Source organism: Panthera leo, chromosome A1, assembly GCF_018350215.1.
Source record: "Panthera leo isolate Ple1 chromosome A1, P.leo_Ple1_pat1.1, whole genome shotgun sequence".
Taxonomy (NCBI): domain Eukaryota; kingdom Metazoa; phylum Chordata; class Mammalia; order Carnivora; family Felidae; genus Panthera; species Panthera leo.
Window position 1 is genome coordinate 5,910,488 of NC_056679.1, and position 26,135 is coordinate 5,936,622.

At 38.3% G+C, this 26,135-nt stretch overlaps 1 protein-coding gene across 11 annotated transcripts in view; it reads right to left on the reverse strand.

The window, feature by feature from the left end:
• LOC122217771 (phospholipid-transporting ATPase IB-like) overlaps positions 1-26,135 on the reverse strand; it is a 220,755-nt gene that overhangs the window by 168,906 nt on the left and 25,714 nt on the right. For 10 of the 11 annotated variants that reach the window (XR_006201859.1, XM_042935461.1, XM_042935374.1 and 7 more), the window contains 6 exons: positions 19,109-19,208; positions 15,092-15,190; positions 13,956-14,001; positions 13,088-13,128; positions 10,408-10,481; positions 3,018-3,087 (listed from right to left, as the gene is read on the reverse strand). Coding sequence is in view for 10 of the 11 variants with exons in the window: in XM_042935461.1 (XP_042791395.1) it covers positions 3,018-3,087; positions 10,408-10,481; positions 13,088-13,128; positions 13,956-14,001; positions 15,092-15,190; positions 19,109-19,208 (430 nt within the window). In the remaining variant the exon portion in view is untranslated. The remainder of the gene's footprint in view (positions 1-3,017; positions 3,088-10,407; positions 10,482-13,087; positions 13,129-13,955; positions 14,002-15,091; positions 15,191-19,108; positions 19,209-26,135) is intronic. The other variant, XM_042935929.1, reaches the window with a different exon arrangement.

Below are 26,135 nucleotides of genomic sequence, written 5' to 3' on the forward strand. Positions count from 1 at the left end.
CCTTGTTTCTTATGTTCCTTTTTTATGGTTTCCTTCCTTCCTTTAGCCATTCTTTACAGTACGTCTTGTGGCAACAAACTCTGTTATTTTTTTCCTTCAATCGGGAATGTTTTAATTCTCTCTTCATTCCTGAAAAATATTTTTGCTCCATACATGATTCTGGACTGACAGTTCTTCCCTATCAGCATTTTTTAAATGTTATGCCACTTCCTTCTGACCTCCGTGGGTCTTTTTTAAATTTTTTTAATGTTTATTTTAGAGAGAGAGAGACAGAGACAGAGCATGAGTGGGGGAGGGGCAGAAAGAGAGAGGGAGACACAGAATCGGAAGCAGGCTCCAGGCTCTGAGCTGTCAGCACAGAGCCCAACGCGGGGCTCGAACTCACGGACCGTGAGATCACGACCTGAGCCAAAGTCAGATGCCTAACCGACTGGGCCACCCAGGCTCCCCTGACCTCCATGGGTCTTAATAAGAGATCTGCTTTTATACAAATGGTCTTTCCCCTATAGGGAGTATCTTTTTTCTCTCAACTACTTTAAAATATTTTTTGTTTTCAGAAGTTTGATTATAATGTGTCTTTGTATGGATTTCTTTGGGTTTATCCTTTTTGGTTCACTCAGCTTCTTAAATTTATAGTTTGTTTACGTTTTTTTGGCAAATTTGTGAAGTTTTAGCCACTGTTTCTTCTGATAGTTTTTCAGCTCCACCCTCTTTTCCCCTTCCAGTAGCTCATGTCACGAATGTGAGCTCTTCGGTTATATTCCCACAGGTCTCTGAGGCTCTGTTCATTTTTTTTCTCAGCCTATTATCTCTGTTATTCAAGCTGGGCAACTTCTATTGCTTTATCTTTCAGTTCATGGATTCTTTCCTCTGTCCCTTCTATTCTGCTGTTGAGTTCATCACTTGAGAGTTTTTAATGCCTTAAGTACTTTTTGTACTTTTCAGTTCTAAAATTTCCATTGGGTCGTCTATTTCTTTGCTGAGATTTTGTCTCTTCGCTGAGACTTTTTATATGTTCCTATTTGTTTCAGGAATGTTTGTAGTTGCTCATTGGAGTTTTTTTTTTTCCCAATGGATCCTTTAAAATCGCTTCCAGATAATTCTAACATCTCGTTATCTTGGTGTTGGCATTAGCTGTCGTCTTTTCAATGAGTTTGAGATCCTCCTGGTTTTTGGCATAATAAGTTACTTTTTATTGGAATCTGGACATTTGGGGTATTATAAGATCTGGATATCATTTAAGCTTTCTGTGTTAGGTGGCTTCCTTTGACACCACTCTGACAGAGGAAGCAGGTGTTGCCTCATTACTGCAAGATGGGGGTAGAAGGACAAGTTGCACCCTTGGCCTCTGTTGACAGCCAAATGGGGAGGCCCCTTGTTACAGCTGGACAGGAGTGGGAGTTCTGGCTGCCCTGTTGCCCCCATCATTGAAGAGACTGGAACACCTTATTACTGATGTCCATGTCGTCTCCACTGACACTGTGGAAAGAGGAGAGGGCCTTACTGCCACCCTTATTACAAAATCAAAGTCTTAGCTTCCTACTTGGTTTCTCTGACATCATCTTTGTGGCGGAGTTGGTGCCTCATTTCAGGATGGTAATGGTGGAAGTCAAGGCTCTACATTCAACCTTTGCTGGCAGAGGTGGGAATGGGACCATATTTTCACTCCGTGTCTGGCTGGGGTAGAGTGGCCGTTGTCAAAGTTTCTGTCTTACTCTCTGCCCTTTTCCCAGTCCTTTGACTAGAGAAAGGAGGCTTTTGTTGGACCATCCTTTTTTTGGGTCTGTGTCCACTGGTTTTTCTGGGTTTTTGGTTTCTTCAGTCCCAAACCTGGTATATACAAGGCAAAAGGAAAACCCAGGGAACTCACCACCATGTTGTTCCATGGGTTCTAAGGTCCCACAATCTACCTTCTTCTGTCACTCTTTCAATGTTTTTCAATGACACTTTCAATGTCTCCTTATAATTGTTTTCTACATAATGTCCAAACTTTTTAGTTGTACTTAGCAGGAAAATAGAAGAAAACATGTCTACTTCATTTCTCCTGAAACAGAAGTCTATAATTGCATTTTTAAAATTCAAGAAGGTACCACCAAACTATCACAACAATTAGTACTGGGGATAAAGGTGGGATTTAGAAGATAGAGAAGGGTTAATACACTGCCTAGGTTTCTGTACTGTTTGTATTATTTTTACAAAGATGATGTATTACTTTAATAAATCCTAAATACATATTTTTCACTTTCAATCACACTAATGTTTGCAAAAAAGATTAGCAGACATGTAAATATTCAAATGTAAAATCAGGGGCTTCCTTTCTGAAGCCAAGTGATAAAGCAAAGACTCAATTATTTTATTTTTTTTTATTTTTTATTTTTTGAGAGGAAGAGAGAGAGCACATGAACAGAGAGAACAGAACAGCACATGAATACAGAATCTTAAGTAGGCTCCACACTCCTCACAGATCCCGACACGGGGCTCAATCCTACAACCCTGGGATCATGACCTGGGCCAAAACCAAGAGTTGGACACTCAACTGACTGAGCCACTCAGGCACCCAAGACGCAATGATCTTAAAGATCAATGTCTTTTTTCCATTAATAGGAAGTTAATTGGAAAACTATCTCCTTCCATTCATAATCACAAGTTACTCCGAAATTCAAATGATAGTTTAAAAAGCAGTGTTATATAAGATCACTCAGAGCTCATTTAGATTAATAATTATGATATTTATCATGAAGATAGTTATATTACCAAAGCACTAACAAAAATATCCTCAAAACAGCATGCTCAAAGGTATGTTATCCTTTATGACCTGAATTTTATAGGACACTTTTTTCTTACCTAGTTCCTACTTGTTTTTTTTAAAGTACCCTGTAAATAACTGCTGAGGACTCATTACATCTACACCAGAGTAGTGAGATACTTTTCTTCATGAAAAATAAATAATTGGCACCTGACAAAACTTGACATTGTGAGCTTAAGCATAAAATCAGGATTTAAAAAGGTGTCTTTACCTGCCGTATTTTTAGGTTTGTCTCCCCATCCAGATTAGATGTTGCAACATAACATGTTGCCTCAGGTTCACTAAGGAAAATAAAGCAAATAACATTGAATTATTATCTGTCAAAAAAACTAATTTCCCAATAATATGAACAATGAAATGGGACCTACATCAACAGCTCTGTTTCTTCAAAACCGAAAAGACCACAGTTACTTTTCCGGGAGATATTAACAGTCTGATACCACCAGCCTAAAATTCACCCTGTAGTAGAGAACTTTCTACCCTTCAAAAGCTGTGTGATTACTCTTTAATCTCAAAAAGAGAAATGGCTGACGGTGAACAGGATATGTTATATAGGCCAGGACAGACCAGCATCACAACTAGGTCAAACTTAAAATTCTGTTCTTTTCTAAAATGTGTCCGTGGTAGTTCCCAAGAGCTCAGGCTCTATGGCCTTTATAATGAGGGTAAATCTTTAGGATAACTCTGGACAGAGCTGAAATCCTCAAACACTACATTTGGGCTTCTCCATTTCTATCTAACCTCACCAGTGAAGAAATTAACACTGAATTAACAAACATTTGTCTTGCCAGATTTTGCTCCATGTCAAATGCAACTCACTCATGAAAATTAATTATTTGGGGAGGCGGGGAGTGCCACAAAGAATAACAAAAATTGTCATTAAAGTCTTGATTTCAGTCTTATCTCTTTTGACTTATTCACAGCAGTATCAAGTTTAAAATAAAACAATCTATTAATTTTGCCAGCCAAGACCATATACCCCAAAATAAAAACAGATCTTCATTAAGGATGTCAGTGATATAACAAAGTAAGAACTTCCAAAAACTTTCTCCTCTATGAAACAATGAGATAGCTGACAAAAATTACCAGAATCAAGTTTTTCACAACTCTGAAAATTAACTAAAGATTTAAATCAATCCAGGGAGATTTTATTCCAGAAAAAAAAAAAAAGCCAAATCTTGTTGTTTTTAAAGAGAGCTTGGTAATATTTTAACTTCCTCCTGCTTTGGGCTAAGTAGCAGCTTTAAAAAATAACAGTCCACATATCTAGTACTGAGGGAGCATAAAAGAGAATGACCTCTTTCAAAGCCTTATTCCCAAAAAGTTATTATTTCACCTGTCTGATGGTCTCTGGAAGGTCCCACCTGAAGGGCTTGTTTTTATGTGACTTAACCCAGAGCTTACCCAGTGCTCAAATCTAGGTAGACAGTGGTGGGTGTAGGAGAAACATTCGTTGAGAACATTTACAGGAAAGTATTTTAATGTTGCAGCTATCTGAGGTGATGTATAAGTTAGGGAAAACAACAGACTAACCAAAAAGCCTAAAAGAAAAACTTTCTTTTTAAATTTTTATTTATTTTTGAGAGAGAGAGAGAGAGAGCATGAGCATGGAAGGGACAGAGAGAGAGGGAGACACAGAATCCAAAGCAGCCTCCAGGCTCTGAGCTGTCAGCACAGAGCCCGACGTGAGGCTCAAACTCACGCCCAGGTGCCTCCTAAAAGAAAAACTTCTAATGAAAAGCAACAAAAAGAAATCCTGGGGAGGAGAGAGAATTTGATGGTCAGAGATGCCACATTATATTACTTAAAATGTTCAATTTTCAACAAAAAAACACGAAACATGAAAACCATGAGCAGCAAGTAAGTATGAACCATATACAGATTAAAAATCAATAGGAAGTCTTCCTGAACAAATCCAGACATTGAACTTACCAGACAGGTGTAAATCAGCTATACTAAATATGTTCCAATAGCTGAAGGAAACTATGTCAAAAGAAATAACATATTAGAACGTGTCCCCTCAAATAGGGAATATCAATAAAGAATAGAAATTACAAAAAAGAAAGCAAATAGAAATTCTGGGGTTGAAAAGTATGATAACTGAAACGAAAAATCCACTGCTCAGATTTGAGCAGACTCAAACTGGAAGATAGGTCAATTGAGATAACTGAGGCTAAGAAATAAAAATTTAAAAGAATAAAGAAAAAAAAAAACAGAGCCTCAGAGACCTGTGGGACACAAACAAACATAGCAACATACATATAATGGGAGTCCCAAAAGAATCCAGAAAGGGGCAGAAAAAGTATTTAAAGAAATGATACCCCAAACTTCCTAAATTTGATGAAAAGCATTAATCTACAGATCCAAGAAGCTCAACAAAATAAGCCTCCAAGTAAAATATTCTCAAAGAAACCACACCTAGACAAATCCTAATCAAACTTGAAAATTAAAGCCAAAGAGAAAATCTTGAGAGCAACAAGAGAAAAGCTACTCACCACTTTGAAGAGATGATAAAAAAGACTATCAAATCTTTCTCAGCAGAAACCTTGGAGGATAGAAGGTACTAGGATGGCATATTCAAAGCACTGGAAAAAAATTATCAACCAAGAATGCCATATCCAACAAAACTACCTTTCAAAAAATGAAGAACTAATACATTCCCAGATAAATAAAAACAAAGACATTGTTGACAGCAGGCTTACCCTATAATAAATACTGAAGGGGTTTCTTCAGACTAAAATGAAAGGTCAAAAGGCAGTATCTCAATCCACATGGAGAAAAAAAGAGTACCATTAAAAGTACCACGTAGGTAAACATAAAAGACACATATGGCATATATATAAATATATATATATATAAATATAATATATATATACACAGTATATATATATGACCATATATATACTATATAAGTAAATATAAAAGATAGATATATGTACTTATATATGTATATATGTGTGTATATATATATATATATATATATATGTATAAATTTTTTGCTTGTAACTTTTTCCTCCTCATTTAAAAGTCAACTGATTTCCTAATAAGAAAAAAAAAAAAAAACAACTGTTGTGGTTACCCTTTAGAAGCAGGATCAGCCAGCCATCCACCCAAAATTTGGCTTGAGTGTCAAAACTGATGATGCCACAAACACACCAAAAGGGTGGGAAGATTATATACATGATAAGGTTTTCTAGGGAGAAGAGGGCAGACCTTTGAAGCTGATCCAGCAATGCCTTAAGAGAGCAGGTAAAGGAGACAGGCTTAGGGGTGGGGCTTTTTTGGTGGTTAGGGAGGAAGCCCTCACTCAAGCAGAGGCTTACATGATTTGAAACTCCTGCAGGTGCCAAAGGAGGGAGCACACAGGCTTTTCTGTCAGCCAGTCTAGACATGGGGCAGAGGGGGAAGAGGACAGGAGGCTTAAAAGCTGTCAGCAAAGATCCAAAAATGGAGTCAGACTCCTTATTAAAAAAAATATATACATTCCTGTGATAAACCCCATTTGATCATTACATATTACCATCTTTTATACTGTCAGGTTTTAAGATTTTATATTAAAATTAACAGCAAAATGGACTTGTCAGTTTCCTTTCTCATTCTGTATTTGGTAATTTTTTTGTGTCAAGTTCATACCAGTTTCAGAAAATTAGAGGATATTCTTGGTATTTCTTTGAGGAGTTTATTAGAAAATTGGTATTTTCTCTACACTGAATGTTTGATAGAATTTGACAGTTACAGTGTCTGGTCTTGATCGTCTCTTTGTGGGAAGTTTATGTGTTTTTTTGGTTTCATTTTGTTTTGTTTTTTTACTACTTATATAATATCCTTAATGATTATAGGACCATTCAGGCTCTATATCTCTTCTAGAATAAGTTTTGGTATATTATATTTTCCTATGGGTTTATGAATTTCACTTAAATGCTAAAACAAGATCATAAAACTTTCATAAGATCCTCTCTTTAATCTCTGGTGCATTTATAATTATATCAAATTTTCAATTTTTAAACAAATACACATATTTGTGCCTTTCCTTTTCTTCCTTGATTAATCTTACCAAACTTTCATTTATTAGTCTTTTTCTAAGAAGCAAGCTTTGCCCATTTTGATCTTCTCCACTGTTTTTCTTTCATTAATTTCTACTTTTTTTTTTTTTTAATTTGAGAGAGGTGGGGAGGGACAGAGGGGGAGAGAGAAAGATAATCTTAAGCAGGCTCTATGTTCACTGCGGAGCCCAATGCAGGGCTCGATCCCATGATCCTGGGATCATGACCTGAGTCAAAATCAAGAGTTAGACACTCAATCAGCTGAGCCACCCAGGCACCCCATTAATTTCTACTCTTATCTCTATTATTTCCTTATGTTTGATTTCTTTGAGTTTATTCTTTTGTACTATAGCTATTTTCTTAGACTGGATTCTTAGCTCTTTTTTTTTTTTTTGCATTTATTTCTTTTGTAATGAAAATGTCTATAAATTTAGTTATAACACAGGAGATTCGATGCATTCTCATAAGTACTAAAATCTAAGTATTTTCCAATTTCCATTATGATTGCCTCCTTGACCCATGTTACAGGTACGTTTTATTTCTAACACATAAGGTTCCTAGTTATCTTATTATTGAATTCTAACTTAATAGCATTGTGGTCAGAGCAGGTGGCCTATGGGATACCAGTCTCTTAAAATCTGTTGATTCTGTCTTATGACAGAATATATTGACATATATTCCTAACTGTGCTTGAAGATTGTGTATACATCACTTTTTGGTATAATACACCAAAAAGTTCTGTTCTATACATGCCATTATTTCAAGGTTGTTATTGTGCTTTTCAAGTATTCTACCTCCATATGGACTTTCTTCTCCATTTGATCAGTTCCTGAAAGCAAATATTAAAACATCACAGTATGATGTGGGGTTTGTAAATTTCTTGTAGATGTATAAGTTTCCTCTTTTCTCCATAAATTAAAACTTTTATTGTGCAATGGCTCTTTTCTTTTTCTTCAATGAGGCTTTACCTCAACGCTTTTTGCCTCAAAACCTATTTCATCTAATAGTGATACCGTCTCTTCTGGACTTCTTTTCTTTACTATTTTCTGTGTGTATTTTTTCATCCTTTGATTTTAATCTTTGTGAGCACTTGTGTTTTGTGAATTTCTTATAAACATATAGCTGGACAATTTTATAACCTTCTCTTTTTAACTTCTTAAATCCATTTGCTTTAATTATAATTGATGATATATTTTTCTTTATTCTACTACCTGATTATGTGCATTCTGTTTCTCCCTCTTTTTGCCTCTTTTTTCTATTCTTTTAGTTACCTTTGAGGGCTTTTTCCTTCTGCTCAAATAATCTTTCCCCTTGATATGGCTGGAAGTTATATCCTCTATGTCTAATCTTTTAGATATTAAAGTAAATTTTTACACAAATAATCCAGAATTTAAGGTTTCTAGCCAATTGGTATTTTCATCCTCATTCTGAACAATACAAACACAATTCTGATTATCACACTCACAATGACTCTGATGTTTCCTATTATTTACTTCTAGCTTCAGATCCAGGAAACCCAGTGAATCCAAGGGATGGACTTCCAACAATTCTGAAAACCTGTCAGCCATTATCTTTTGGACTGTTGCCTTTTCTTTTCTCTGTTTTATCTCCTTCTAATTAATTAGAGGTGTTTTTTTTTATTTTCCATGATGACATTAAATTCTCTTCTTAAAATCTTTTCACCCCACAGGCCAGGTGAATTCAGAGCTCATATGTGCATGAGTCAGCTTGAATTCTCACAGGGAATGTCTCCCCTCCCCTCTGTGCCAAAGTCAAGGCAAGCACATTTCTCTATTGCCCCCTACAGCATGGCAGGTTTTACTTTTCATTCTACCTAAACTAAGATTGTAATTCTCAACTTTATGCAAGAATCCCCTACCCAGTTCTCCACATAGGGGTGTCCCCTGGGCTTTATCCCTGTCTCTTGTACTCACTAAGCTTAACAAAATGGACGCTTATGGTCTTCATGGTTTGGCAGAAACCCTTGGGGGAAAAGCCTATATTGGCACACGATTACCTTCCAAGATTCTTAGGAAGATTCTTCCGAGATTCTCAGTTCATTCTTGGCTTCAATCTGGTTTTCTTACTTTTATGCCCAATCAAATAAGCACTGGGGTGTGTGTGTGTGTGTGTGTGTGTGTGTGTGTGTGTGTGTGCGCGCGCGCGCACGAATGCGCAGGTGCATGCATGTGCGTGCACATATGTGTGTATCTGAATTGTTTAGCAGGGGTAGGGTGAAAACTTAGAAAATATAATCTATAAAAATGCCAGAAAAAAGTCCAAGAATAATGATTTTTGTCCCCCCCCCCTTACTTCTCTCCTACTCCAAAAAAAATACTGTTTTCTATATAAGTAGTACTTTTTTGAGAGAAAGGAAGAGGTAAAGAAAGTCACACAAACAAATAATGTAGAGGTTATAAAAACAAAACACTTTATGGTACATCTCTGGCTCCTATGTCAACCCCATAACCCTAACCAAACCCAAAAGAGAAACACATCAGCAACAGTAAGTTCCTCTGTCCGGTGGGTTAACGCAACCATGACAAAAGAACAAAGTGCATCTGGTAGGAAAAAGAGCTAATGTTGGAATTACTGCTTTTCAAGAAGCTTGGACAATAGCTCTAGAACAAATCTGCTTCTCTTCCCAAGAAATCTCTCTATGCTGCAGAGTGACGTGTGTCTAGATGGCTAGGAACTTTTTTTTTTTTACCTTGAGATGATTATGACTTATCTAGGGAACCAGTTTACCCAACATGTCAAGTGCAGCTGTGTTCATGACTATAGCCACTCTTACCCACAGATGCCCTAGACTATGTTCTCCTTACAGAGAACAAGGAGGAAACCCAGGAGGGACAACACAGAAGCATGAGGAAGGTGGTCAGACGCCACCTGATGGGAAGGAAATACCCATTGCAGGGAGTCTCTGTGTAAGTTTCCTCTAAAACAGCCAGTGAATAAAGCAATGAAGTTCTACAAAGAGACCAGAGACTGTGTTTTTAAATTTGGGTCTCACATGAACCCACTTAATGGTACCAAAAAAATCACTTACTCTCTGTGCGAGTCACTTTGTTTATAGAATGGGAACATCTCAGAATTGCCGTAAGATTAAAATAAGACAGGTATAAATTTTTCGAATTTTTGCTGAACGTCTGTAGAAATTATAGAAGGGATGGAATTAATCTAATAATTAGGAAAGAAGAAAATATGCCCAGGGAAATTAAAGAAAAAGATAATAAAAGTATAGAATAGCAGTCAGCAAACTATGGCCCACAGGCCTAATGCAAGCCCTGCCTCTTTATAAATAAAGTTTTTTTGGAACACGGCCGCACCTATTTGTTTACATGTTGCCTATGGCTGTTTTGATGCCACAACAGAGACTGCATGGCCCCCAAAGCTGAGAATATTTACTATGAGTCCTTTCACAGTAAAACTTTGCAGGTACTAGTCTATACTATAGAGAGATGGATGGAGAAAGGGGTGAGTAGGGTAGGCCTTTGTTTTCCTTAAAATTTCTCATTCAGAATAAAAGTTCCTTAAATGCACACCAACGTGACTAACCTGGAAGAAATCAGAACCATGTCTGCAGGAAGGAATTGTCCATTTGAGGCCTTCACAATGTCACCCACCTTGACCTTTTAAACCGGGAAAGAAACAACCGAAGCATAAATTCTAAAAGCACAGATAGAGGCAAAACATGTCAAATATTCTTAAGAAAAATTCTGATACAAAAATCCTGAAGCCATGCTAAGAAACTTCGGCTACATTAGAACAATTTTAGTTTTTCAGGGATTCATTCCTCTAAAGTAGTTGCTCTTAACCAGAGTCTCTTTTGCCCTCCCCCTCCACCAGGGACCTTTGGCGATGTCTGGAGACATTTTTGGTTGTCACGATGTTGGGGTTTTAGGGGGTCGTGCTATTGGCATCAAGTGCCCGGAGGCCGGGGATACTGCGAAACATTCGACAATGCACAGGACAGCCCCTACAGCAAATAATTTTCTGGCCCAAAATGTAAGCTCTGCCAAGGCTGAGAAATCCAAACAGGCCTACTGGTACTAGTATTCTTCCCGTGATACGCTGTTCATACACCATCACGCTGTAACTGCTTGCCTAATGATGTGTTTTTCTCTGCTGGTCTGTGAACTTTATGTGGAACAGGGAATGAATGAGTGAATGAATGAATGAACAAATAAATAAATATTTGTTGGCTGAATGTATAAATGAATTCCAACTTGTAAGTAAGAGAGAGATGTAAATACTAGGAACAATACAGAAGGAAAACAATATGAGTTCTTGATGCTTTCTTCTTGTGTACTTTTTGTTTGACAAACCCCTTGAGCATTTATTTCCACGGTGCTAAGTATTGAGGACATTAGTCTTAAAAGTGGCAGGCCCTTCCTGGGCAGCTAGAAAAGCAGAGGGGCAGAGGGCAAAATTCTCTCATAAACCAATTTCTAGAACTATGTTGGAAAAAATAATAGTGATATCTTCTGAAGAGGAAGAGAAAAGGAGACTCTATTTTCCTTTTTATGGCATGATCACACAGATCATGTCTACCTTCACTAATTGGGCAAAGGTTAATTAAATACTTCCATATCAAAGTGAAGAGAGAACCTTAAAAGTTGCATGTGTCTACAAAGGCAGAGAACACGTGCAACAGCAGGGGAGAAAAATAGATTGACAAATAAACATTCACAGCTTACATATTACATAAAAATTCACAATGCAGTGAACAATAAATTTGTAACTTACATAAACGACTAATTTACAATAAGATCTAACAATGGCTAGACTGAGACAAGTTGAAACTTTGTAATTAGATTTCCGCCCCGCCCCCCCGAAACAACAGTGACCCCGAAAATTATGCATTCATGGAACTGACAGCAGGCAGTCATTCCCCTAAGGGTGGTCATGTCTTACAAGCTCTCTTTCTGTTTTGCCCACAGTACCTCCAAACCAACTCCCTTTTCCTTTTGTAAGCCCCTGATATTTAGAGTGCTCCATTTGATTGTACAGGTATAAAAGGAGTCAGACAGAGAACAATTCCTGGGCCTTGGCTCTAGCTATTTGACCTGCTTTTCCAGTGGAAGGCACTGGGGGTAAATTAAAAGTCAACCATGCAGTCACCTCTGCTCTGAGAGAAGCACCCCGCCCACCCGCTGGAGCCTCACTCCTCTCCTCTTGTCATTCTCCCCTGACATTCTGCCATCAGGAATGGAGTGGATCTGTCAGTGGCTTTGTTCTCTTCGTCTCAATGAGAGGAGCAAAACGCAATCATGACTGTTTTATCTCTCTTAGGGAAAGAAATACTGATACCTAGAAATCAAAACATTCTTATAATTAGCCTTCAAAGGAATTTTACACTGGTCAGCAATTAATTCCTATTATTTTTAAGTTTATTTATTTTGGGAGAGAGAGAGAGCACGCACAGGTGCAAGCCAGGGAGGGGCAGAGAGAGAGAGAGGGAAAGACAGAATCTCAAGCAGGCACCTCACTGTCAGCACAGAGCCTGACCTGGGGCTGGATCTCACGAACCATGAGATCATGACCTGAGCGAAATCAAGAGTCGGACGCTTAACCAACTGAGCCACCCAGGCACCTCAGCAATTAATTATTGATGAGGACAGAGTCGGTATCTAGCCCCAGTATGCCTTTTATTTATATCCCAAGGAAAATATATTCACGAAAACATCCCCTGAGGTAGTCTCCACATAAAGGCTGCCTTCTACCCTGAGCAACAGTCTGTGAAGCATCATCTTTAGATATTCCAGGAAATGACACAGAAGTAACCCAGAGGCACATTAGGAAGCATGTAGATTGCACCCACTTAGACTTCAATTCAAATCCTAGTTTCACCACTTGTGGGCTGTGTGACCTTGAGCAAAATATACTTAATTCTCTTTGATCCTCTACTTCCTTCATCATGTTTCATAGATAAAAATCTGTAACTTTAAATATGGTAGGCGCCAGGAACGCCTGTGTGGCTCAGTCAGTTAAGCGTCCGACTTCGGCTCAGGTCATGATCTCACGGTCCGTGAGTTCGAGCCCCGCGTCGGGTTCTGTGCTGACAGCTCGGAGCCTGGAGCCTGCTTCGGATTCTGTGTCTCCCTCTCTCTCTGCCCCTCCCTCACTCATGCTCTGTCTCTCTCTCCTTCAAAAATAAATAAAACATAAAAAAAAATAATAATAAATAAATATATATGGTAGGCGCTTCTTACTAAAAGTTCAAATACGTTCTTACCTCTTTCCACATAATCACTTTCCATTCATTCTCTCTGAACACTGAAAAACATATAGCTATATATTAACTGTAACAATTATATTAGGTAAAGTCCAAAATAATAAAAGATACTTTTCCAAAAATCTAAATGTGTTTCTTTACAGGGTACTGTCTTTATTAATTTAACCTTGACATAAAGTGGAAAAATATGTAAACCTTGTTCACACACACTGCACCAAAATAGAGCAATATGTATAATATAATGTAACATAAGTATAGACAGATGACAGGTAGAAGCTATGTTAAGTTACTTCCACTCCTGAGAAGTTCGCTGCTACATGCTAAAATACTGGCTGATAGCCCAAAAAATAACCTATATTTCTAATCAATTATCAAGATAGCACATATCAAAACTAGGACTGGGAGAGACTATGTAACACCCAGATCTTTTTTTTTTCTTCTAATGTTTATTTTTGAGAGGGAGAGAGAGAGGGAGACACAGACTCTGAAGCAGGTTCCAGGCTCTGAGCTGTCAGCACACAGCCCAACTCGGGGCTCAAACTCCTGAACCGTGAGATCATGACCTGAGTGGAAGTCAGACATTTAACCGACTGAGCCACCCAGGTGCCCCTCCAGATCTTTTCGATTGACGTAAGAATTGCTCATATCCCAAATATTCCAACTTCCCATCTCTTTTCTTTTCTTTTATCCTAATTAACATAATTGATGATTCTTACATATGGCAACAGTTTCCTTCTGGTTGTTGGTTTTTTGTGTCTCTATTCCTTTAAATAATAGAACGTTATGAAACACAGTATGTGTATCTATTTGGTCAATTTGGGTATTTTCTTACAGTGAGAAGAGATAAAAGCTTAGTCTAATATCTTACCTATTGTGTTCTTTGTGTTGACTAATCTGTCTGCCATATGTCGTTTCTGTTATAGAAAAAAATCCATTACATCGGAAGTTCAGAGTGAATAATTCACATTATAATACAAGTCACAGTAGGTTTAAGAAAGAACAGAGGCAGCAAACCTGTCAGTCTCTTCTTCGTTTTGCCCTTATCTGACTCTCCTAAATGAGAGGTCATCTAAGGGAGGGGCTAAGTGTGGCCTCGGGAGACGGCTTGCCTTGGTTAACATCCCAGCTCTGCCTCTTACTAAGGCAGGCTTCGCAGGTCACTAACCTGTCCGTGGCTCCATTTAAGTGAACACATGCAAACACACACACACATGCACGCACACGCACGCACATTTTACAGGGCCTCCTACATAATGAATGCTACTGAAAATGCTAGCACATTATAGGTTGCTTTCAATGACTATATTTATAGTTAAACACATAAGTAGCAATCGTGGATTTCGCTCCAATTTAGCCCAAGGCTTTAAATCAAGTTTGAGAAATTCTTTCCTATTATAAACCAATCAAAAGACCAGCAACCAAACAGATTTTCCTGATGTCCTATCTTAATAAGATATGAAGGAATTCGGCACAAGAATATGAATAACAAATAGTTAGCAATTTTGGAAAATGAGCATGAGGATTGTGAGTGAGGAGGAAGGGGCCTCTACTGGAGTGGCCCAGCTGTCTTTATGAGGTAGGGTCAGAGCAAACAGAAAGCAATCTTAAATGTCTCTCTTCTTTTCCTTCACAGCTAAAACCTGCAGGCTCTCGTGAAATTATAGCTCTGACAAGGTTAAAGGAGAAACGAAGTCACTGCACAATTCCTGACCTCTTAGGATCTTCACCTCTGGTTGCATTATATCCCCAAAGATACTATAGTTCTTATGACCACTATTAAGTCCTGCTGGTTTCTCAAACACACACACACACACACACACACACACACACACACACACACACTTTAAAATTTGAAACCTTAGAGTTTAATTCACATTTCACAACAACTACAGGTTTAAAGAATTATACCAGTTGCAAAACACGCAGCTAGGAAAAAGAGCAAGAAATACACCTCATGTACTCAAGGCAATAGTTTTGAGAACATTTCACTAACAGTAAACTTACATAATCTTCTACAATCTCTTTGATGCCTGAAATGGTAAGTATAATCATCAAAGGCAAGAGAGTTGTATATTTTCCCGTTGGAGACACATCTGGAATTTGCTGCGAAAACAGAGTTACACTATGAATTCTATGATAAATTTTTCTTGTATTTTGCTTAACACTAAAAGCCAGGCTACTCGTGGCATACCCAGGACATGAAAACAACACACGGTGTTAAATAAAAAGAGACTCTTAGCACATCGAAACCATCCCTCGAGCACGGTGTGAAACATTACATTATGGGAAAGCCACCAGTGCGCCTACTTAACGCTTCAGTCATATGTCACCTTCCCAAGAGAATACTGTTATTACGTTTTGAATTCAGAGGCTTGGACTGTATTCTGAAGCTGACTGTATTTGAAGCTTTCAAAACTTAATTGTCTAAGATAGCATCCTTTCCAAACAGTTAAAGCCAGAAGGTCAGTTATCTTAACCGAATCTTGCTTCTTTTTGAGGTGGAAGAGAAATTTTTTGGAGGCCTGGGAGAATAACGTTGCTTGGGTACAAATTACCTGTGGAGAGGGCTCTGGGGCTATGCCCCACTGTTTAAAGATAGGAGAAATAAAGTGACAAGCAGACTGGCAGTTTTCTGATGGACGCAAGGGTAGATGAGGTTGTAAAGGAGATCCTTTAACAGATTTAGAACAGCTCTCAGGCCTGTATTTCTAGACTTGGGTCTAGAGAGTGGATACTCTCTATGCTGCCTTATTTCCTGCTTGTTATTTCTTTGTGCAGCCAAAGAGTATCTATTCTGAAGCGCTCAATAATTCTTGTGGTTACTTTAAAAGCAGTCAGACACAGAGGAAGAAAGGGAGAGGTTCTAGGATCACTGAGGCTATCAATGAAACCTGCCATCCAAAGAACTTGCCTCTGCCTGACTTCTCCATCTCTCTGCAGTGCACCCCAAGCCCGTCGTGTTGCTCCCAGGCCCCCCTCTCTCTTTTCCTCAGTTAAAGCCTCACCGGAGCTGGTCGCTTCACTGTAGCTCCTGACTGTCACTGCCTTCTCACTACAGTCCAAGCTTCTGAATGTAGCTCACAAAGCTTCTCATTACCTGGCCTCGGCCAACATCTTGAGCTTCTTCTCTACACTCCAGACAAAATTTTTACCATTTCCAGAACATTTCACATGCTAGAGAAAATTTTAACACTTTAAATGTTCACAATGCAAAACATATAAGACCTTCTTGGAGAAAAGTCTACCTCTTTCCCTCCCCCACTGGGTCCCTGGTTCTCACAAAAGGCGACCAGTGTTTCCAGTTGCTGTGCCTTTGCTCACACGGTCTTCTGTGCCCCAAAGGTCTTCTCTTCTTCCACTGACCTCTACTTACTGTTAAGCTCCTCATTCTCTAGTCTTTGGCTCAAATGTCTTCTTTTTCAGTACCTTTTCCTGAACCACTCGCCCTCAAGCCCAGAGTAGGCTGTGTTCCCCTAGCACTTTATAAATATTTCTTACAGCACTTGTATGTTAAGACTACCCGCTCTCCAAAGGGAGAACTACGTCTGACAATTCACCCTTGAATTATTAATTTCATGCCCAGGTTTTGGTACACACTATGTGATCTCTATAAATTTGTGCTAATGCCAATCTTATGTTTAAGGTCAATTCAACAGATTCATTAAATTCTTATCTCAAAGCTTGGCCGTTTTGAAGGCACTGTTTCTTTTCTTTTTTTCTTTCTTTCAACGTTTTCATTCATTTTTGAGAGACAGAGACAAGGCGTGAGTGGGAGAGGGGCAGAGAGAGAGGAAGACACAGAATCTGAAGCAGGCTCCAGGCTCTGAGCTGTCAGCACAGAGCCAAATGCAGGGCTCAAACTTACCAACTGTGAGATCATGATCTGAGCTGAAGTGGGACAGCTAACCTACTAGCCACCCAGGTGCCCCTTGAAGGCACTGTTTCTATTCTCAAGGAATTTGCAGTTTGCCAGGAGAAATAAAACCAATTATAATGTATAGCACAGATTACTGCTACAGAAGATAAGGAAGGGAGAAATTAGCATGGGACATGGCATTTAGTGGAGTTTGGAGGAGGATGGTTTTGAGTTATGCCTTTAAGAGAATGGGTAGGGTGTAGCCAGATGAGTGCCTTCTGGGTTAGAGAATAGAATGAACCAAGGTCTAAAGAGAAGAAGAAAACTGAAGAATTGTGAGGAGACTTGCCTCTTAGATTGTGTTGGGTTGTAGGGTTCATGACAAAAACAAGGTTGAAGAAACAGGAATAAACCAGATTATGGAAGGCCTTGAATTTAAGTGTTTTGAAAAGATGTCATTCCTAAAAGAAAACACAGAGGGAAAGCTTCCAGACGTTGGTCTTGGCAAAGATTTCTTGGATATGACGCCAAAAGCACAGGCAACAAAAAAGCAAAAACAGACAAGTGGGACTACATCAAACTAAAATTCTTCTGCGCAACAAGGGGAACCATCAAAAAAATGCAAAGGCAGCCTACAAAATAGGAGAAAATATTTGAAAACCCTCCATCTGGTAAGGATATAGAAGGAACTCCAAATCAACAGGAAAAAAAAAATAATAATAATCCAATCACAATGGGCAAAAGACTTGAATAGACATTTCCCCAAAGACAACCTACAAATGGCCAAGAGGTACATGAAAAGGTGCTCAATGTCACTAGTCACCAGGCAAATGAAATTCACAACCACAATGAAGTATCACCTCACACATGTTAGGATGGCTATTAATTAAACACAGAAAATAACAAGTGTTTGTGAGGATGTGAAAAAATTGGAATCCTTGTATGCTTCTGTTGGGAATATAAAATGGTGCTGCTGTTACAGAAAATAATATGGAACTTTTTCAAAGAAATTAAAATAGAACTACCATATGCTTCAGCCATCCCACTTCTGGGTATTTATCCAAAAGTTGAAACCAGGATCTTGGAGAGATAGCAGCACTCCCACATTCAGCGCAGAATTATTCACAATAGCCAAGATATGGGAACAACCTCAATGTCTGTCGATGGATGAGTGGATAAAGAAAATGTGGCATCTATACAATGGAATATTATTCAGATTTTAAAAAGAAGGAAATTCTGGGACACATGGGTGGCTCAGTTGGTTAAGCAGCCAACTTCAGCTCAGGTCATGATCTCACGGTTTGTGAGTTCAAGCCCCGCATTGGGCTCTGCTAACAGCTCGGAGCCTGGAGCCTGCTTTGAATTCTGTGTCTCCCTCTTTCTCTGCCCCTCCCCTGCTCACGCTCTGTGTCTTTCTGTCTCTCAATAATAAATAAACGTTAAAAAAAATTATGAAAAGAACGAAGTTCTGCCACATGTAACAACGTGGATGAATCTTGAAGGCATTATAATGAAGTAAGCTATAGAAAGACAAATACTGCAAGAATCCACTTATGTGAGATATCTAATGTAGTCAGATTCATGGAGTCAGAGTAAAATGGTGGTGTCAGGGTCTAGAGAGAGGGAGAGATAAGGAGTTGTTATTCAATGAGCATAAAGTCTAAGTTATGCAAGATTAAGAAGTCCTAGAAATCTGCTGTACAACAGATGTCTATGGTTAACACTGGTATATCATACACTTAAAATTGTTAAGGGGGTAGATCTCACATTAAGTGTTCTTACTGAAATATTAAAAAAAGAAAAGAAAATTAGCCATTTCAAACTAGCATTTGGACTTTCTTTAAACTCTTTCTTTTAATATAATGAAATTATCCTCTCATGGAGGTGGCATACATTATAAAAGTTAGTCCAATAATATCTCATTAATGATCTAAATCAGGAAGAACTGTGGGCCAGTTCATCTACTGGGCATCAACACATTTTTCATCCCCCAAATGAGAATTTCGAAGTCTTACTGAGTAACTTAAATATTGTAAGAAGAGAGTTCTCTTCTTGCCGTGTTTCAATTTATTCTGTACGCTCAATTTTTATTTCAGCTAAATGAGCTTTTTACATTTTTCTTTTTTAAAAAAAGCATAATCCAGTAATGTGTTCAGGAATATTACCTGCAATATAGTAATGAACAGGAAGAAAGCATTAGCAGCTTTGCTAAACTGCAGATACAGATATCGAGGGAGGAATGACCATATGCTGTACTTGGCTGTGCTGTAGGCAAAAAGAAAATTACCACTGTCAGTTCACACTCTGAACTCTAAAAACACCAAAGGGAAACCCAGAAGTGGATAAAATATTATTATAAAACACTGACTCTTTTCTGAAGATTTTTTTGTCGTTTTTGAACACTCATTGTTACCTGAAAACAATGTCAGGACAAAGAAAGAATTTTCTCCATCTGAGGAACTAAGAACTACGAATACAGTAGACAAGCAAGATGTATTCCACATTTTCTAATGGCCTGTAATTCTTATAACAGAACTCCTAATCAGCATCTGTCTTATAGTTCAAGGATAACAAGAGCCAGCAATGTTTCTCCCTTCTCTCCCTCCCAGGAGCTTTATTATTAAAAGCTATCTTAAATCCATCTACCCCCAAAGGCCTAGGCCATGCCATGGACAAAGAAAACCATCACGGGTGTGTTTCTTTTTTTCTAATGAATCTACTACATTTAAACATCAGAAAGGGGCGCCTGGGTAGCTCAGTCAGTTAAGCCTCCGACTCTTGATTTCAGCTCAGGTCATGATCTCACAGTTCCTGAGATCAAGCAGGGCGTAATGCTCTGCACTGACAGTGTGGAGCCTGCTTGAAATTCTCTCTTTCCCTCTCTCTCTCTCTCTCTGCCTCTCCTCTGTTTGCATTCTCTCTCTCTCTCTCTCTCTCTCCCCCCGCCCTGCTTTCTCTCTCTCTCTCTCAAAATAAATAAATAAACTTTTAAAAATAACCGGAAAGACCAGGAGTTTGGGGAAGATGGCAGAACAGGAGAAACCTGAATCCACCTCGCCCCACAAACACACAGAGATAACAGCTCCATCACATAGAAAAGGCCACACCAAAAAGGGCAGGAAAGGCAGAGCTGCATTTGGGAACCAAATCCCCAGCACAACTAGCCGCAAATGGGAGAGACAGCACAAGTTCCAAAAAGCAAAAGGATGTGACCCCACACAGGGCACCCCCAGCCCTGGGGACCCACACTGATGAGTCCCCATAAAATCTGGCTTGAAGGCCAGTGGGGCTTCAATCCAAAAACTTTAAAATTCATCAGGCTTAACTGTGGGAGAGCCAGAGAGCGAGGGAAAGCTGAGTCCCTGCCCTTAAAGGGCCAGCATACTAAACAATCCAGCCCAAGGCCCAATACAGAAGCAGCAGTTTGAAAAGCACATGGGGTATACATGAAGATTTACTGACTAATCTTAAAACATGTGCCTGGAGGGGCAGGAATCTGCATGAGATTTTTCCAGGAACAAGAGTGCTGGCAGAAGACATTTCTCTTTCCTTCCCCCAGGCTAGATAGCCAGATGCTTGTGGGAGCCAGCAACACTCTTCATCCACCTTTCTAGCATCAGGTGCCCCAGCCCAGCATTCCCCTGTGGACCCTCCCCATCCGGCCTGCCTGATTCTTCAACAGGCATCCCAGCAAAGCAGCTGCTGCCCAACAGACCCTGCAGGCAGCTCCCACAGGGACCAGCACCGCTCCAAAGGGACTCCTGCCCTGAAGAGAGGGAGACATAACCCCATATAACAACACGCCCACAGTTTCTGCAGCCAGGCGTCTTGGCTGGCTCTGCAGAAAGCAAGCCCTGCCCTACGGTGCATGTGCAGCTATGGCAGAAAGGCCAACTGCAGACAGGTTGGCTGACTGCTGGCCCTGCCCACCAACAAGCCCACAGTAGCCGCAGACATGCCTCTCCACAGTGCAGGGAGCAAACCCTGTCCAGGGCACCAACAGAAGAAAAAATGGGTCATTGCAGCTGTCTGAACTAAGAATAACTGAGGCCCAGCTATAAGTGGAGGGTGCAAGACAGCCCACACATTCTGAGCCCTCCTGTCTCACCCTGGAGGATGTTGTCCTGGGGACCAACGGAGATTGCACTATAGGCACCACTCCTATTAAAGACCGCTACATTCAAGTCCAGGAGATGTAGCCAACCTGCCTAATACACAGAAATAGACACAGAGTTACAAAATCAGGAGACAGAAGAATATGTCACAAATGAAAGAACAAGACAAAATCATAGGAAAAGACCAAAATGAAACAAAAATAATACGCTTGATAAAAAAATCAAAGTAATGGTCCTAAAGATACTCAGAGAACTTGAGAGAAGAGTGGATGAACTCAGTGAGAACTTCAAAAAAAAGACAGAAAATGTGAAAAACCAGTGAAAGCTGAAGAATTCTGTAACAGAAATTAAAAATACAGTAGAGGAAACCACAAGCAGATTACAGGATGCAGAAGAACAGATTAGTGATCAGGAAGATAGGGTAATGGAAATCAACCCAGCTGAACAGCAAAAAGAAAAACCAATAATAAAAAATGGAAATAGGTTAAGGGAACTCTGCGACATCATCAATAACATTCAAATATAGAGATTTCAGAAAAAGAAGAGAAAAAGAAGGGGGCAAAAAACTTATTTGAAGAAATAATAGCTGAAAACTTCTCTAATCTGGGGAAGGAAACAGACACCCAGATACAGAATGCAGAGAGAGTCCCTAACCAGATGAACCCAGGGACGTCCATACCAAGACATATAATAATTAAAATGGCAAAAAAGTAACGATAGAGAATTTTTTAAAAAGAGACAAGCAGAGAGTTACATAAGAAGAAAACCCCATAAATCTATCATGTGATTTTTCAGCAGAAACTACAGGCCAAAGGGGGTAGCATGATAGATTCAAAGTGCCAAAAGAAAAAAAAAAAACAAAAACCTACAACTAAGAATATTCTATCCAACAAGTTTACCATTCAGAATAGAAAAAGAGATAAGGAATTTCCCAGACAAACAAAAGTTGAAGGAGTTCATCACCACTAAACCAACCTTACAAGAAATGTTTACGGAAATTCTTTAAATGGAAAGAAAAGGTCATAATAAGAAGAAAATTATAAGAGGAAAAATTTTCATAGATAAAAGCAAACATATAGTAAAGGTGGTAAATAACTCACTTATACATGAGTATGACAGCTAAAAGACAAAGGCAGTAAAATCAGTTATCTACAGAAAATTGGTTAAGAGATATACAAAATAAAATGATGTCAAATATGACATTATATACATAAAACATAGAGGGGGTGTAAAAATGTACAAATATAAAAATATAAAATGTACAAATATAAAAATAGCAAAAAAATGCTTTTATTTTGTTTTTAATTTTAATGTTTGTTTATTTTTGAGAGGGAGACAAAGAGACAAAGCTCAAGCAGGGGAGGGGCCGAGAGAGAGAGAGAGAGAGAGAGAGAGAGAGATACAGAATCTAAAGCAGGATCCAGGCTCTGAGCTGTCAGCACAGAGCCCAATGTGGGGCTCAAACCCACAAGCTGTGAGATCATGACCTTAATTGAAGTCAGATGCCTAACCAACTGAGCCACCCAGGCACCCCCAAATTTAGTGCTTTTAGAATGTGTTTGAACTTAAGTAACTATGAACATAGACTACAACATACATAAGATGTCATATATTTGATCCTGGTGGTGACCACAGATCAAAAACCTACAACAGATACATAACCAATAAAGAGAAGGAAATCCAAGTATAACACTAAGGAAAGCCATCAAACCACAAGGAAGGAGAGCAAGAAAAGAATAAAGGAACAGAGAACAACTACAACACCAACCAGAAACAACAACATGGCAATAAATATCTCAATAATTAAATGTGAATGTACTAAATGCTCAAATCAAAATACATAGGGTAACTGAATAAATAAAAACAAGCAAGACTCATTTATAAGCTTCCCTACAAGAAACGCACTTTAGACCTAGAGGCACATACACACGGAAAATGAAAGGATGGAAAAACATATACTATGCAAATGGAAGCCAAAAAAAAAAAAAAAAAAAAAAAAAAAAGCTGGGGTGGCAATACTTAAATCAGACTAAATAGACTTTAAAACAAAGACTATTGCAAGAGACAAATAAGGACACTACATAATGATAAAGGGATTAATCCACCAAGAGAATATAACAATTGTAAATATCTATGAACCCAACATAGGAGCACCTAAACACAAAAAGCAAACATTAGCAGTAATAAAGGAAGAAACTGACAGTAATACAGTAATAGAAGGGGACTTTAATACTCCACTTACATCAATTAATAGATTGTCCAGACAGAAAATCAACAAGGAAACAGTGTCTGTGAACCAGATCAGACTAGATGGACCTAACAGATATAAACAAAACATTCCATCCAAAACAACAGAATACACACTATTTTCAAGTACACGTAGAACATTCTCTAGACTAGATGACATATCAGGGCACAAAACAAGTCTCAATAAATTTAGGAACATTCAAATAATCTCAAGCATCTTTTCTGACCAAAATGGTATGAAACTAGAAATCAATTACAAAAAAAAAAAAAAAAAAAAAAAGAGCTGGAAAAAACACAAACCCATAGAGGCTAAACAGTATGCCCCTAAACAACCAATGGATCAATGAGGATGACCTCAGTTTGGCTTGTCTGGCATTTTCCTCCTGCTCAGAGTGAGGTGATTTGTTGGGATGGAACACAGAGGTAAAGTGGACTTCTCGTCACATCATGTCAGGGTCCCCATCATCAACACCATTTATTGCTGCTAATGAAAAACTCAAAAAATACATGGAGACAAATGAATTGAAAACACAATTTTCCAAAATCTTTGGGACACAGCAAAGCCTGTTCTAAGCAGGACGTTCATAGTGATTCAGGCCCACCTCAAGAAATAAGAAAAAAATTCCAAACAACCTAACCTTACACCTAAAGGAGCTGAAAAGGAAGAACAAACTAAGTCCAGAGCTAGCAGAAAGAAGGAAACATAAAGATTAGAGTGGAAATGAATAAAATGAGACTAAAACAATAAAGATAAATGAAATCAAGAGCTAGTTCTTTAAAAAGATAAAGTTGATAAAGTATAACCAGACTCATCAAGAAAAAGAGAAAATGACTCAAATAAAATCTGAAATGAAGGAGAAGAGGGGTGCCTGGGTGGCTCAGTCCATTAAGTGACCAACTTTGGCTCAGGTCATGATCTCACGTTCGTGGGTTCAAGACCCACAACGGGCTCTGTGCTAACAGCTCACAGCCAAGAGCCTGCTTCAGATTCTGTGTCCCCCTCTCTCTCTGCCCCTCCACCATTTGCACTCGGTCCCTCTCTCTCTCAAAACATGAATAAACATTAAAAAATTAAAAAAGGAAAAAGAAAGGAGAAAAACCAACACCACAGAAATACAAAGAATTATAAGAGAATATTATGAGAAATTGTATGCCAAAAATTGGACAACCTAGAAGAAATTCCTAGAAACATACAATCTTCAAAACCTGAATCAGGAAGAAATAGAAGATCTGAGCACACAGATTGTCAATATTGAAATTGAATTAGTAACCAAAAAACTCCAAACAAACAGAGGTCCAGGACCAGATAGCTTTACAGACGAATTCTGCCAAACTTTTAAAAAAGAGTTAATACATATTCTTCTCAAACTATTCCAAAAAACAAAAGATGAAGGAAAAGTTCCCAATTCATTCTACAAAGCCAGCATTACCCTAACACCAAAACCAGACAAAAACACTACCAAAAAGAGAAAACAACAGGCCAATATCTCTGATATGAATAGACTCAAAAATCCTCAACAAAATATTACCAAACTAAAACCAACAATACATTAGAAGAATGATTTACCACAATCAAGTAAAATTTATTCCAGGGATGTAAGGGTGGTTCGATATGTACAAATCAATCAATGTGATACATCACATCAAGAGAAAGGATAAAAACCATATTATCTCAATAGATGCAGAAAAAGCAACTGACAAAATATAACATCCATTTTTGATAAAAACTCTCAATAAAACAGGTTTAGAGGAAACATACCTCAACATATTAAAGGCCTTATATGAAAAACCCACAGCTAAAATTATACTCAATGGTGAAAAACTAAGAGCTTTTCTTCTAAGATCAGAAACAAGAAAAGGATGTCCACTCTCACTAGTTTTATTCAACAGATCACTGGAAGTCCTAGCCACAGCAATCAGACAAGAAAAAGAAATAAAAAGCATCCAAATTGGTAAGGAAGAAGTAAAACTGTCACTATTTGCAGATGACACTATATTTGAAAAACCCTTAAAACTCCACCAAGTGACTATGAGTAATGATAATTTAGTAAAGTTGCAGGATACAAAATTACTATACATAAATCTGTTGTGTTTCTATACACTAATAACAAAGCTGCAGGAAGAGAAATCAAGAAAAAAAAATCTCATTTACAATTGCACCAAAAATAATAAAATATCTAAAAGTAAACTTAACCAAGGAGGTGAAAGACTTGTACTTTGAAAACTGTAAAATATTGATGAAAGAAATTGAAGATGACACAAATGGCAAGATATTTCATGATCATGGATTAGAAGAATCAATATTGTTAAAATGTCCATACTACACAAAGCTATCTATGCATGTAGTGTAATTCCCATAAAAACACCAACATTTTCACAGAACTAGAACAAACAGTCCTCAAATTTGTATGAAATCACAAAAGACCCCAAATAGCTAAGGCAATCTTGAGAAGGAAGAACCAAACCAGACATATCACCCTCCCAGATTTCAAGATGTACTACAAAGCTATAGTAATCCAAACATTATGGTACTAAAGCTATAGTAATCCAAACATTATGGTACTGGCACAAAAACAGACACTCAGGCCAATAGAACAGAATAGACAGCCCAGAGGTAAACACACACCTATTTGGTCACTTAATCTATGACACGGGAGGCAAGAATATAAAAAGGGTAAAAGACAATCCCTTCAATAAATGGTACTGGGAAACTGGAAAGCTACATGCAAAAGAATGAAACTGGACCAATTTCTTACATCATACACAAAAATAAAATCAAAATGGATTAAATACCTAAATGTAAGACTTGAAACCATAAAACTCCTAAAAG